The 14766-nt window shown below is 40.1% G+C and overlaps 1 protein-coding gene across 1 annotated transcript in view; it reads left to right on the top strand.

Moving 5' to 3' along the window:
* Positions 1-14047, top strand: part of LOC114197679 (adhesion G protein-coupled receptor E2-like) — a 44379-nt gene extending 30332 nt beyond the window's left edge. Inside the window, exons 14-15 of the mRNA XM_088023480.1 lie at positions 10793-10887; positions 13493-14047. Of these exons, the coding sequence (XP_087879606.1) occupies positions 10793-10887; positions 13493-13559 (162 nt within the window). The 3' untranslated portion in view covers positions 13560-14047. The remainder of the gene's footprint in view (positions 1-10792; positions 10888-13492) is intronic.
* The last annotated feature ends 719 nt before the right edge of the window (positions 14048-14766 follow it).

Here is a 14766-nt window from a genome sequence, read left to right as displayed (position 1 = left end):
TAGCAGTTTTGAGGTGGAGTCTTTTGGGTTTTCCACATAAAGTATCATATTATCCTTGAAGAGTGAGAGTTTGACTTCTTTGCCAGTTCGAATGCCTTTTATTTCTTTTGTTGTCTGATTGCTGTGGCTAGGACTTGTAGTATTATGTTGAATAGCAGTGGTGATAGTGGACATCCTTGCTATGTTCCTGACCTTAGGGGGAAAGCTCTCAGTTTTTCCCCATTGAGAATGACATTTGCTGTGGGTTTTTCATAGATGGCTTTTATGATATTGACGTGTGTACCCTCTATGCCTATACTCTGAAGAGTTTTGATCAAGAAAGACTGCTGTACCTTGTCAAATGCTTTTTCTGCATCTATTCAGAGGATCATATGGTTCTTGTTCTTTCTTTTATTAATGTATTGTATCACATTGACTGATTTGTGGATGTTGAAGCAACCTTGCAGCCCAGGGAGAAATCTCACATGGTCGTGGTGAATAATCCTTATAATGTACTGTTGTATCCTATTGGCCACTATTTTGGTGAGAATATTTGCATTCGTGTTCATCAAGGATATTGGTCTGTAATTCTCCTTTCTGATGGGGTCTTTGTCCAGTTTGGGGATCAAGGTAATGGTGGCCTCATAAAAGAAGTTTGGAAGTTTTCCTTCCATTTCTGTTTTTGAACAGTTTCAGGAGAATAGGTATTAATTCTTCTTTAAATGTTTGGTAGAATTCCCCTGGGAAGCCATCTGGCCCTGGGCTTTTATTTGTTGGGAGATTTTGGATGACTGCTTCAATTTCCTTAGTGGTTATAGGTTTGTTCAGGTTTTCTATTTCTTCCTGGTTCAGTTTTGGTAGTTGCTACATCTCTAGGAATGCATCCATTTCTTCCAGATTACCTAATTTGCTGGCATATAGTTGCTTACAACATATTCTTATAATTGTTTGTATTTCTTTGGTGTTGGTTGTGATCTCTTCTCTTTCATTCATGATTTTATTTATTTGTGTCATTTTTCTTTTTGATAAGTCTGGCCAGGGATTTATCAATCTTGTTAATTCTTTCAAAGAACCAGCTCCTAGTTTTGTTGATCTCTTCTACTGTTCTTTTTGTTTCTATTTCATTGATTTCTGCTCTGATCTTTATTATTTCTCTTCTCCTGTTGGCTTTAGACATATTTGCTGTTCTTTCTCCCGCTCCTTTAGGTGTAGGGTTAGGTTGTGTATTTGAGACCTTTCTTGTTTCTTGAGAAAGACTGGTATTGCTATATAATTTCCTCTTATGACTGTCTTTGCTGCATCCCAGAGATTTTGAACAGTTGTGTTTTCATTTTCATTGGTTTCCATGAATATTTTAAATTCTTCTTTAATTTCCTGGTTGACCCATTCATTCTTTAGTAGGATGCTTTTTAGCCTCCATGTATTTGAGTTCTTTCCGACTTTCCTCTTGTGATGGAGTTCTAGTTTCAAAGCATTGTGGTCTGAAAATATGCAGGGAATGATCCCAATCTTCTGGTACCGGTTGAGACCTGATTTGTGACCTAGGATGTGATTTATTCTGGAGAATATTCCATGGGCACTAGAGAAGAATGTTTTTTCTTTTGCTTTGGGATAGAATATTCTGAATATATCTGTGAAGTCCATTTGGTCCAGTGTGTCATTTAAAGTCTTTATTTCCTTGTTGATCTTTTGCTTAGATATCTGTCCATTCAGTGAGGGCGGTGTTAAAAGTCCCCCACTGTTATTGTATTGTTGTTGATGTGTTTTTTGCTTTTGTTATTAATTGGCTTATATAATTGGCTGCTCCCATATTAGGGGTATAGGTATTTACAATTGTTAGATCTTCTTGGATAGGCACTTTAAGTAGGATATAGTGTCCTTACTCATCTCTTATTATAGTCTTTGGTTTAAAATCTAATTTGTCTGATATGAAGATTGCCACCCTAGCTTTCTTGTTGTGTCCATTAGCATGGTAAATGGTTTTCCACCCCCTCGCTTTCAATCTGGAGGTGTCTTTGGATCTAAAATGAGTCTCTTGCAGACAGCATATCGATGGGTCTTGTTTTTTTTATCCTATCTGATAGCCTGTGTCTTTTAATTGGGGCATTTAGCCCATTTATATTCAGGGTAACTATTGAAAGATATGAATTTAGTGCCATTGTATTGCCTGTAAGGTGACTGTTACTGTATATTGTCTGTGTTCCTTTCTGGTCTATGTTACTTTAGGCTCTCTCTTTGCTTAGAGGACCCCTCTCAATATTTCTTGGAGGGCTGGTTTCGTGTTTGCAAATTCCTTTAGTTTTTGTTTGTCCTAGAAGCTTTTGATCTCTCCTTCTATTTTCAATGACAGCCTAGCTGGATATAGTATTCTTGGCTGCATATTTTTCTCATTTAGTGCTCTGAAGATATCATGCCAGTCCTTTCTGGCCTGCCAGGTCTCTGTGGATAGGTCTGTTGCCAATCTAATGTTTCTACCATTGTAGGTTACAGATCTCTTTTCCCGAGCTGCTTTCAGGATTTTCTCTTTGTCTCTGAGACTCGTAAGTTTTACTATTAGATGTCGGGATGTTGACCTATTTTTATTGCTTTTGAGAGGGTTTCTCTGTGCCTCCTGGATTTTGATGCCTGTTTCCTTCCCCACATTAGGGAAGTTCTCTGCTATAATTTGCTCCAATATACCTTCTGCCCCTCTCTCTCTTTCTTCTTCTGGGATCCCAATTATTGTAATGCTGTCTCGTCTTATGGTATCACTTATCTCTCGAATTCTGCCCTCGTGATCCAGTAGTTGTTTCTCTCTCTTTTTCTCAGTTTCTTTATTTTCCATCATTTGGTCTTTTATATCACTAATTCTCTCTTCTGCCTCATTTATCCTCGCAGTTAGAGCCTCCATTTTTTATTGCACCTCATTAATGGACTTTTTGATTTCAACTTCTTTAGATTTTAGTTTTCTTATTCCTCCAGAAAGGGTTTCTCTAATATCCTCCATGGTTTTTTCTAGCCCAGCTAGGATCTTTTAAAATCGTCATTCTGAATTCTATTTCTGACATCTTAATAATGTCCAAATTGATTAGGTCCCTGGAAATCGGTACTGCTTCCTGTTCTTTTTTCTGAGGTGATTTTTTCCATCTTGCCATTTTGTCCATTTTGTCATTCATCTGTCCAGAACAGATGAATGAGAGAACTAAATGCTAACAGAGTAACAACGACCCCAGAAAAATATACACTAAATAAAGCAGAAGAGACCTCAAACTGGGGGAAAAGAAAGGAAAAGGAAAAAAAAGAAAAGAGAAAGAAAAAGTAAAAGATAAATTAAAAAAAACCCAAACAAACAAACAAAAAAACAGAATATGATCAAATATGATCAGGCTGGTGCATAGATCAGTGCCACACACTAGATTTTGAGTGTATTTTGGTCTGTTAGAAGAAAGTGCCTCCCAAAGTTTTAAAGAAAGAAAAACTTATATATGTACAAAAATAGGGTAAATATGATGAAGGGATGGAATATGAGTGTAAAGACGAAAATTATAAAAGATTTTTTGAAAGGAATTGATAAGAATTTGTTTGAAAAAAGAAAGAAGAGGATTCAAAAAAAAAAAGGGAGAGAATATTGTCAGGCAGGAGACTAGCACAAAGCCATACACTAGAGATTTAGGGTACATTTTGGTCTGTTAGAAGAAACTGTATCCCAAAATTTTAATGAGAGAACAACATATATATATAATATATATATATATATACATATATATATATATTATATATATATACCAAAAATAAGTGTAACTACTATGAAGGGATAGAATATGACTCTAAAAATGAAAATTAATACAGTTTTTTTTTTTTAAAAAGGGATTGATAAGGTGTTGGTTGAAAAAGGGAGAAAGAAAAATTCAAAAAAAGAAAAAAGAATATTAAAAAATTAACTTTATCTTTTTAAATTTTATTATGTTATGTTAGTCACCATACATCATTAGTTTTTTTTTAAATTTTTTATTGTTATGTTAATCACCATACATTACATCATTTGTTCTTGATGTAGTGTTCCATCATTCATTGTTTCTGCATAACACCCAGTGCTCCACGCAGAACGTGCCCTCCTTAATACCCATCACCAGGCTAACCCATCCCCCCACCCCCCTTCCCTCTAGAACCCTCAGTTTGTTTTTCAGAGCCCATCGTCTCTCATGGTTCCTCTCCCCCTCCGACTTACTCCCCTTCATTCTTCCCCTCTTCCTATCTTCTTCTTTTTCTTTTTTCTTGACATATCTTGCATTATTTTTTCAGAAGTACAGATCGGTGATTCAACAGTCTTGCACAATTCACAGCGCTCACCATAGCACATACCCTCCCCAATGTCTGTCACCCAGCCACTCCATCCCTCCCACCCCCCACCACTCAGCAACCCTCAGTTTGTTTCCTGAGATTAAGAATTCCTCAGAACACTGAGGTCATAGGATACATGTCTTTCTCTGATTGACTTATTTCGCTCAGCATAACACCCTCCAGTTCCATCCACGTTGTTGCAAAAGGCAAGATCTCATTCCTTTTGATGGCTGCATAATATTCCATTGTGTATATATACCACCTCTTCTTTATCCATTCATCTGTCGATGGACATCTTGGCTCTTTCCACAGTTTGGCTATTGTGGACATTGCTGCTATAAACATTGGGGTGCACGTACCGCTTCGGATCCCTACATTTCTATCTTTGTGGTAAATACCCAGTAGTGCAATTGCTGAATCGTATGGTATCTCTATTTTAAACTGTTTGAGGAAACTCCATACTGTTTTCCAGACTGGCTGCACCAGCTTGCATTCCCACCAACAGTGTAGGAGGGTTCCCCTTTCTCCACATCCCCGCCAGCATCTGTCGTTTCCTGACTTGTTAATTTTAGCCATTCTGACTGGTGTGAGGTGGTATCTCATGGAGGTTTTGATTTGGATTTCCCTGATGCCAAGCCATGTTGAGCACTTTTTCATGTGTCTGTTGGCCATTTGGATGTCTTCTTTGGAAAATTGTCTGTTCATGTCTTCTGCCCATTTCTTGATTGGATTATTTGTTCTTTGGGTGTTGAGTTTGATAAGTTCTTTATAGATTTTGGATACTAGCCCTTTATCTGATATGTCATTTGCAAATATTTTCTCCCATTCTGTCAGTTGTCTTTTGGTTTTGTGGACGGTTTTTTTGCTGTGGAAAAGCTTTTTATCTTGATGAAATCCCAATAGTTCATTTTTTCCCTTGCTTCCCTTGCCTTTGGCGATGTTTCTAGGAAGAGGTTGCTGCGGCTGAGGTCGAAGAGGTTGCTGCCTGTGTTCTCCTTTAGGATTTTGATGGAATCCTGTCTCACGTTTAGGTCTTTCAACGATTTGGAGTCTATTTTTGTGTGTGGTGTAAGGAAATGGTCCAGTTTCATTCTTCTGCATGTGGCTGTCCAATTTTCCCAACACCGTTTGTTGAAGGGACTGTCTTTTTTCCATTGGACATTCTTTCCTGCTTTGTCAGATTAGTTGACCGTAGAGTTGAGGGTCCATTTCTGGGCTCTCTATTCTCTTCCATTGATCTATGTGTCTGTTTCTGTGCCAGTACCACACTGTCTTGATGATGACAGCTTTGTAATAGAGCTGGAAGTCTGGAATTTTGATGCCACCGGCTTTGCTTTTCTTTTTCATTATTCCTCTGGCTATTCGGGGTCTCTTCTGGTTCCATACAAATTTTAGGATTACTTGTTCCATTTCTTTGAAAAAGGTGGTTGGTATTTTGATGGGGATTGCATTGAATGTGTAGATTGCTCTAGGTAGCATTGACATCTTCACAATGTTTGTTCTTCCAATCCATGAGCATGGAATGTTTTTCCATTTCTTTGTGTCTTCTTCAATTTCTTTCATGAGTATTTTATAGTTTTCTGAGTACAAATCCTTTGCCTCTTTGGTTAAATTTATTCCTAGGTATCTTATGCTTCTGGGTGCAATTGTAAATGGGATCAGCTCCTTAATTTCTCTTTTTTCTGTCTTGTTGTTGGTGTATAGGAATGCCACTGATTTCTGCGCATTGATTTTATATCCTGCTACTTGACTGAATTCCTGTATGAGTTCTAGCAGTTTTGAGGTGGAGTCTTTCGGGTATTCCACATACTGTATCATATCATCTGCAAAGAGTGAGAGTTTGACTTCCTCTTTGCCGATTTGGATGCCTTTGATTTCTTTTTGTTGTCTGATTGTGGTGGCTAGGACTTCTAATACTCTGTGGAATAGCAGTGGTGATAGAGGACATCCCTGCCGTGTTCCTGACCTTAGGGGAAAAGCTCTCAGCTTTTCCCCATTGAGAATGATATTGGCTGTAGATTTTTCATAGATGGCTTTTATGATATTGAGGTATGTACCCTCTATCCCTATACTCTGAAGAGTTTTGATCCAGAAAGGATGCTGTACTTTGTCAAATGCTTTTTCTGCATCTATTGAGAGGATCATGTGATTCTTGTTCTTTCTTTCTTTAATGTATTGTACCACGTTGATTGATTTGTGGTTTTTGAACCAGCCTTGTAGGCCAGGGATAAATCCCACTTGATCATGGTGAATAATCCTTTTAATGGACTGTTGAATCCTATTGGCTAGTATTTTGGTGAGAATTTTTGCATCCATGTTCATCAAGGATATTGGTCTGTAGTTCTCCTTTTTGATGGGCTCTTTGGTTCTGGGATCAAGGTAATGTTGGCCTCATAAAACGAGTTTCAGAGTTTTCCTTCCATTTCTATTTTTTTGGAACAGTTTCAGGAGAATAGGTATTAATTCTTCTTGAAATGTCTGATAGAATTCCCCTGGGAAACCATCTGGCCCTGGGCTGTTTTTGTTGGGAGATTTTGGATGACTACTTCAATTTCCTTAGTGGCTATAGGTCTGTTCAGGTTTTCTATTTCTTCCTGGTTCAATTTTGGTAGTTGATACATCTCTAGGAATGCATCCATTTCTTCCAGGTTATCTAATTTGCTGGCATAGAGTTGCTCATAATATGTTCTTATAATTGTTTGTATTTCTTTGGTGTTGGTTGTGATCTCTCCTCTTTCATTCATAATTTTGTTGATTTGGGTCATTTCTCTCTCTTTTTTTTGATAAGTCTGGCCAGGGGTTTATCAATCTTGTCAATTCTTTCAAAGAACCAGCTCCTAGTTTCGTTGATCTGTTCTACTGTTCTTTTGGTTTCTATTTCATTGATTTCTGCTCTGATCTTTATTATTTCTCTTCTCCTGCTGGGTTTAGGCTTTATTTGCTGTTCTTTCTCCCGCTCCTTTAGGTGTAGGGTTAGGTTGTGTATTTGAGACCTTTCTTGTTTCTTGAGAAAGGCTTGTATTGCTATATACTTTCCTCTCCGGACTGCCTTTGCTTTATCCCAAAGATTTTGAACAGTTGTATTTTCATTTTCATTGGTTTCCCTGAATTTTTTTAATTCTTCCTTAATTTCCTGGTTGACCCTTTCATTCCTTAGTAGGATGTTCTTTAGCTTCCATGTATTTGAGTTCTTTCCAACTTACCTCTTGTGATTGAGTTCTAGTTTCAAAGCATTGTGCTCTGAAAATATGCAGGGAATAATCCCAATCTTTTGGTACCGGTTGAGACCTGATTTGTGACCTAGGATGTGATCAATTCTGGAGAATGTTCCATGGGCACTAGAGAAGAATGTGTATTCCGTTGCTTTGGGATGGAATGTTCTGAATATGTCTGTGAAGTCCATTTGGTCCAGTGTGTCATTTAAAGTCTTTATTTCCTTGTTGATCTTTTGCTTAGATGATCTGTCTATTTCAGTCAGGGGTGTGTTAAAGACCCCCACTATTATTGTATTGCTGTCAATGTGTTTCTTCGCTTTTGTTATTAATTGCCTTATATAATTGGCTGCTCCCATGTTCGGGGAATAGATATTTACAATTGTTAGATCTTCTTGTTGGATAGACCCTTTAAGTAGGATATAGTGTCCCTCCTCATCTCTTATTACAGTCTTTGGTTTAAAATCTAATTTGTCTGATAGAAAGATTGCCACCCCAGCTTTCTTTTGGTGTCTATTAGCATGGTCAATGGTTTTCCATCCCCTCACTTTCAATATTGGGGTGTCTTTGGGTCTAAAATGAGTCTCTTGCAGACAGCATATTGATAGGTCTAGTTTTTTAATCTAATCTGATAGCCTGTGTCTTTTAATTGGGGGCATTGTGCCCATTTACATTCAGGGTAACTATTGAAAGGTACGAATTTAGTGCCATTGTATTGCCTATAAGGTGGCTGTTACTGTATCTATTGTCTGTGTTCCTTTCTGATCTGTGCTGCTTTTAGGCTCTCTCTTTGCTTAGAGGACCCCTTTCAATATTTCTTGGAGGACTGGTTTCGTGTTTGTAAATTCCTTTAGATTTTGTTTGTCTTGGAAGCTTTTTATCTCTCCTTCTATTTTCAAGGACAGCCTAGGTGGATATAGTATTCTTGGCTGCATATTTTTCTCATTTAGTGCTCTGAAGGTATCATGCCAGTCCTTTCTGGCCTGCCAGGTCTCTGTGGATAGGTCTGTTGCCAATCTAATATTTCCACCATTATAGGTTACATATCTCTTCTCCCGAGCTGCTTTCAGGATTTTCTCTTTGTCTCTGAGACTCGTAAGTTTTACTATTAGATGTCGGGGTGTTGACCTATTTTTATTGATTTTGAGAGGGTTTCTCTGTGCCTCCTGGATTTTGATGCCTGTTTCCTTCCCCACATTAGGGAAGTTCTCTGCTATTATTTGCTCCAATATACTTTCTGCCCCTCTCTCTCTCTCTTCTTCTTCTGGGATCCTAATTATTCTAATGTTTCCTCTTATCATATCGCTTATCTCTCGAATTCTGCCCTCGTGATCCTGTAGTTGTTTCTCTCTCTTTTTCTCAGCCTCTTTATTTTCCATCATTTGGTCTTCTATATCGCTGATTCTCTCTTCTGCCTCATTTCTCCTAGCATTTAGTACCCACATTTTTCATTGCACCTCATCAATAGCGTTTTTGATTTCGACTTGGTTAGATTTTAGTTCTTTTATTTCTCCAGAAAGGGTGTCTCTAATAACTTCTATGCTTTTTTCAAGCCCAGCTAGTATCTTTAAGGTCATGATTCTGACCTCTCGGTCTCACATCATACTAATGTCCATATTGAGTAGGTCCCTTGCTGACGGTACTATCTCTTGTTCTTTTTGCTGAGGTGATTTTTTTCATCTTGTCATTTTGTCCAGAGGGGAATAGATGAATGAGAGAACAAAATGCTAACAGGTTAACAACGTCCCCAGCAAATATACTCTATATAAATCAGAAAAGACCTGAAACAAGGGGAAAAGAAGGAAAGAACGAGAAAAGAAAGAGAAAAGAAGGAAAAAATAAAAAAGAAAAAGGTTAAAAACAAAAACAGAATAATACAGAAAACACCGAATATGATCAAATATGATTAGGCTAGTCTATAGATCAGTGCCACACACTAGATTTTGGGCATATTTGGTCTGTTAAGTAAAAGTGCCTCCTAAAATTTTAAAGGAAGAAAGACTTATATATGTACAAAATAAGGGTTGATACAATGAAGAGATGGAAGATGACTGTAAAGATGAAAATTATAAAAGATTTTATAAAAGGAATTGATACAATAAGAAGTTGTTTGAAAAAAGAAAGAAGAAGATTAAAAAAAAAAGGGAGAGAATGTCATCAGGCAGGATTCTATAACAAAGCCATACACTAGTGATTTGGGATATATTTTGTTATGTTAGAAGAACCTGTATCTCAAAATTTTAAAGAGAGAAGAACTTATATATATATATATATATATATATATATATATATATATATATATATGCCAAAAATAAGGGTAACTGCTATGAAGGGATAAAATAGGACTCTAAAAATGAAAAAAATGTTTTTTTAAAAAAAGGGATTGATAAGATGTTGGTTGATAAAGGGAAAAAGTGAAATTAAAAAAACAGTTAAAAAATTAACTTTGAAAAACTAATGAGTCATGGTAAAAAAAAGCCTTGAATTCTATGTGCAGTATTCCCCTAGCGCTGGTGTTCTCCCGTTCTCCTTGATCGGTAAACTTGGTCTTGGCTTGCTGGCTGTTCGTGCTGATCTTCTGGGGGAGGGGCCTGTTGCCGTGGTTCCCAAATGTCTTTGCTGGAGGCGGAATTACCCCGCCCTTGTGGGTCCGGGCTAAGCAAGCTACTCGGGTTTGCTCTCAGGAGCTTTTGTTCCCTGCAAGCTCTCGGTACAGCTTTGGAGGACCAGGGTGAAAATGGCGGCCTCCCAATCTCTGCCTCAGCGGAGGCAACAACTCGTCCTCCGCTCCTCAGTGCGCCCCCAGAGAAAGCAGCCAGTCAGTCCCGTCTCCCCGGTCTCCGGCCGCACTCCGTGCTCACCTGGCCTGTGACCGAGCGTTTCTATCTCTGGCACCCGACCCCGTGTGGAGTCTCCAAACCCAGCAGATCCCTGCGGTGCGCTCCTGCACTTTTCCTCCCGGGGGAGGAACGGGAGTCTCTCCGGCTCTGCCACTTGTTGGGTCCCTGCTGGAGAAGCAGTAGCCTGACTGGGCCGCGGATCACAGTTTATGGCCACCCCGAGCTGAGAGCCTGCGCCTCGGCTCCGTCTCTGCAGCCGGCTTCCCCGCTCCAATACCTGGGAGCTCTGCCGCACTCAGGCTCCCCCGGTCTTTCTGTGACCCCAAGGGTCCTGAGACCACACTGTCCCAGGAGGATTCCACCACCCGCTTAGCCACTGGAGCGACGTCCCTCCGCGGAGCCGACTTCTAAACGTTCCGATTTTGTGTTCCGTGGCTCTAGCACTTGCCAGAAGCGGCCGGCGGAGGCCCCCTCCCCCGCTGTCTATCCTCCCGAATATCGCCTCGGATTCACTTCTCCGCACGTCCTACCTTCCAGTAAGTGGTCACTTCTCTGTGCAGAGAGTTGTTGCTACTCTCCTCTTTGATCTCCTGTTGAGTTCATAGGTTTTCAGAATGGTTTGATCCCTATTCAGCTGAATTCCTGAGACCAGACGAAATCCTGGTCTCCTACTTCTCCACCATCTTGCTCCGCCAATCCACATCATTAGTATTTGATGTGGTGATCCACGATCCATTATTTTCATATAACACCCTGTGCTCCATGCAGTACGTGCCCTCCTTAATACCCACAACTGGGCTCACCCATACCCTCACACCTTCTCCTCTAAAACCTTGTTTGTTTCTCACAGTCCATCATCTCTCATGGTTCATCTCTCCCTCCAATTCCTGCCCCCCTCATTTTTCCCTTCCTTCTCCTAATGTCCTCCATGCTGTTCCTTATGTTCCACAAATAAGTGAAACCATATGATAATTGACTTTCTCTGCTTGACTTATTATACTTAGCATAATCTCCTCCCATCCCACCCATGCTGATGCAAAAGTTGGGTATTCATCCTTTCTGATGGCTGAGTTATATTCCATGGTATATATGGACCACATCTTCTTTATCCATTCATCTGTTGAAGGGCATCTCTGCTCTTTGACAGTTTGGCTATTGTGGACATTGTTGCTAGGAACATTGGGGTGCATATGGCCCTTCTTTTCACTACATCTGTGTCTTTGGAGTAAATACCCAGGAGTGCCATTGCTGGGTCATAGGGTAACTCTATTTTTAAATTTTTGAGGAACCTTCACACTGTTTTCCAAAGTGGCTGTACCAACTTGCATTCTCACCAACAGTGTAAGAGGGTTCGCCTTTCTCCACAACCTCTCCAACATTTGTTGTTTCTTTCCCTGTCCATTTTTGCCATTCTAACTGGTGTAAGGTGCTATCTCAATGTGGTTTTGATTGAATTTCCCTGATGGCTAATGATGATGAATATTTTTTGTGTCTGTTAGCCATTTGTATGTCTTCTTCAGAGAATTGTCTTTTCATATCTTCTGTCCACTTTTTGACTTGATTATTTGTTTTTTGTGTGTTGAGTTTGAGAAGTTTTTATAGATCTTGAATACCAGCCCTTTATCTGTAGTGGCACTTGCAAATATCTTCTCCCATTCTGTGGTTGCCTCTTTGTTTTGTTGATTGTTTCCTTTGCTGTGCAGAAGCTTTTTATCTTGATGAAGTCCCAAAAGTTCATTTTTGCTTTTGTTTCACTAGCTTTTGGAGATGTATCTTGAAAGAAGTTGCTGTGGGCGATGTCACAGTGGTTACTGCCTATGTTCTCCTCTAGGATTAAAAAATTAACTTTAAAAGACTAAAGAATCATGGTAAAAATGCCATGAATTCTATGTGCAGTATTAATTAGTGCTGGAGTTCTGCCATTCTCAGTGATTGGCAAACTTGGTCTTGGCTGGCTATTCTTGCTGTTCTTTGGTGGGAGGGGCTTGCTCTCAGAAGCTTTTGTTCCCTGCAAGCTTTCTGTACAGCTTTGGAGGACAAGAGTGAAAATGGTGGCCTCCCAATCTCCACTCTGGAGGAAACGAGAACTCGGGGTCCCACTCCTCAGTGAGCCCCCAGAGAAAAGCAGTCAATCACTCCCATCTCCCTGGTCTCTGGCTGCACTCCGTGCTCACCCGGCCTGTGACTGAGAGTTTCTATCTCTGGCACACGACCCCATGTGGAGTCTCCAAACCCAGCTGATCCCTGCGGTGCGCTCCCGCACCGCTCCTCCTGGGGGAAGAAGGGGAATCTCCCCGGATCTGCCGCTTGTTGGGTCCCTGCTGGAACAGCAGTGGCCTGACTGTGCCTCGGCTCCGTCTCTGCAGCTGGCTTCCCTGCTCCGATACCTGGGAGCTCTGCAGCATTCAGGCACCCCTGGTCTTTCTGTGACCCCGAGCATCCTGAGACCACACTGTCCCAATGAGGGTTACACCCCCCGATTATCCACTGGAGCAATGTCCCTCAGCAGAGCCAACTTCTAAAATTTCCGATTTTGTGCTCTGCTGCTCTATCACTTGCCAGTAGTGTCTGATGGAGGCCCCCTCCCCGCTGTCTATTTTCCCGAATATCGCCTCGGATTCACTTCTCCGCACATCCTACCTTCCAGAAAGTGGTCACTTTTCTGTTCAGAGAGTTGGTGCTATTCTTTTCTTTGATCGTTTGAGATCGAAGGTGTTCAGAATGGTTTGATCCCTATCTAGCTGAATTCCTGGGACCAGACAAAATTAGGTCTCCTACTCCTCCGCCATCTTCCTGATACAGCCTTTTGATCTTACTCTGACATATTCACCTGGCAGGGAAGTTTTGTGATTGAAGGCTTCTCAAATTTCTTATTTCTTTTTTTCAAAGGAAACTTTAAAAAAATTTATTTATTTATTTTAGAGAGAGAGCATGAGTGGGAGGGGCAGAGAGAATCTCAAGCAGTCTCTGTGCTGAGCATGGAGCCCAATATGGGGCTCAGTCTCATGACCCTCGTCATGACCTGAGCTGAAAGCAACAGTTACCACATAACTGACTGAGCCACCCAGATACCCCAAAGGAAAGTTTAAAATTATCTTTCTATTGTGTTGTATATCATTCCTAAGATATTATTTTTTCTAGGTTAATTAAAAAATCTTTTGAATTATATCCTCTTATCCCATGGAAAATTGGAGCTGTTATTCTCTGAGCCATTGAGAGGATAAACAAGACTTCATTGTGTGTGTTTCAAGAAATTCACCATGTTAACAATGTGAAAGAAGTCAACCATGTTTGACACTCAAGATCTGCAAAATCTGGAATTTTTCTGTGTCCTTCAGTGTGCTCAGAAAACTTTCAACATATAAAGGGCCAGATGTGGCCCAATTTCTTGGTCACTTTGGATTACATCTTTTTTCTGAAGCCTCTCCTTCCTACAAAGGCTCTTCCAGATGCTGAACATTTAGGAGCAGGAAATCCCAACTCAATGGATTTTCCTACCAGCAGCATCCACAAGAATGGAAAAGTTCACACCAGAGTCTGGATTTTGTAATTTCTTTGTTCTCTTTTCTGTGTGTTTATTCACTCATTCATAGATATTAATTTCTCACTAGGTCCAAGGCAGAGATCAAGAGAGACACAGATTTTGCCTTCATGGGGATTTCAGGGGGAAATAAAGTGATTTTTTTTGCACCTAGAGTTGACTCAGAGGCTGAAAGATTCCTATAATATATGTCTCTATGGCTGGATAATTGAAATATAGACCATTTCACAGACCCTTTTTGTTTCACACTCACATGATGTTACAGATAGTTTGAAAACTCAGATCATGATATGTATGTTTTAGGCTTTGTGGGCCAGTGTATTAGTCAAGGTTGTCTAGAGAAATACAACCAACAAGATGCACACACACACACACACACACACACACACGTTTTTATGAAGCGATTTATAATGAGGTATTGGCTCACATGATTATGGAGCTAAGTCCCACAATCTGCTGTCTCCAAGCTGGAAACCCAGGAAAGACAGTGCTGTAGTTTGAAGGCCTGAGACCTTGAAAGCAGATGGTGTATATTGCACTCTGTGTCTGAAGGCCTGGGTACTGGGTGTGTTGAGGGTAGAAGATGGATGTTCCAGTCAAACCATCAGACTGAGTTAATTCAACCTTCCTCCACGTTTTTATTTTATTCAGGCCCTCAAGGGATTGGATGATGTCCATCCACATGGGAAAAGGCCTTCTGTTTTACTCAATCCAACTCAAATGCTAATCCCTTCTGGAAACTCCCTTACAGATTCATCCAGAATTCATGTTTAGCCAGCTCTCTGGCATCCTGTGACCCAGTTTAGTTGACACATGAAATTAAGCATTTTGGCTGGAATCTATAGCAACAATTTAACTCTGCCATTGTAGCATG

Source organism: Eumetopias jubatus, unplaced genomic scaffold, assembly GCF_037043125.1.
Source record: "Eumetopias jubatus isolate StellerSeaLion01/CBP00866 unplaced genomic scaffold, mEumJub1_p1.0 scaffold_1, whole genome shotgun sequence".
Classification (NCBI taxonomy): domain Eukaryota; kingdom Metazoa; phylum Chordata; class Mammalia; order Carnivora; family Otariidae; genus Eumetopias; species Eumetopias jubatus.
The sequence above is the reverse complement of the archived record's forward strand: the minus strand, read 5'-3'. Positions and strand labels throughout refer to the sequence as shown.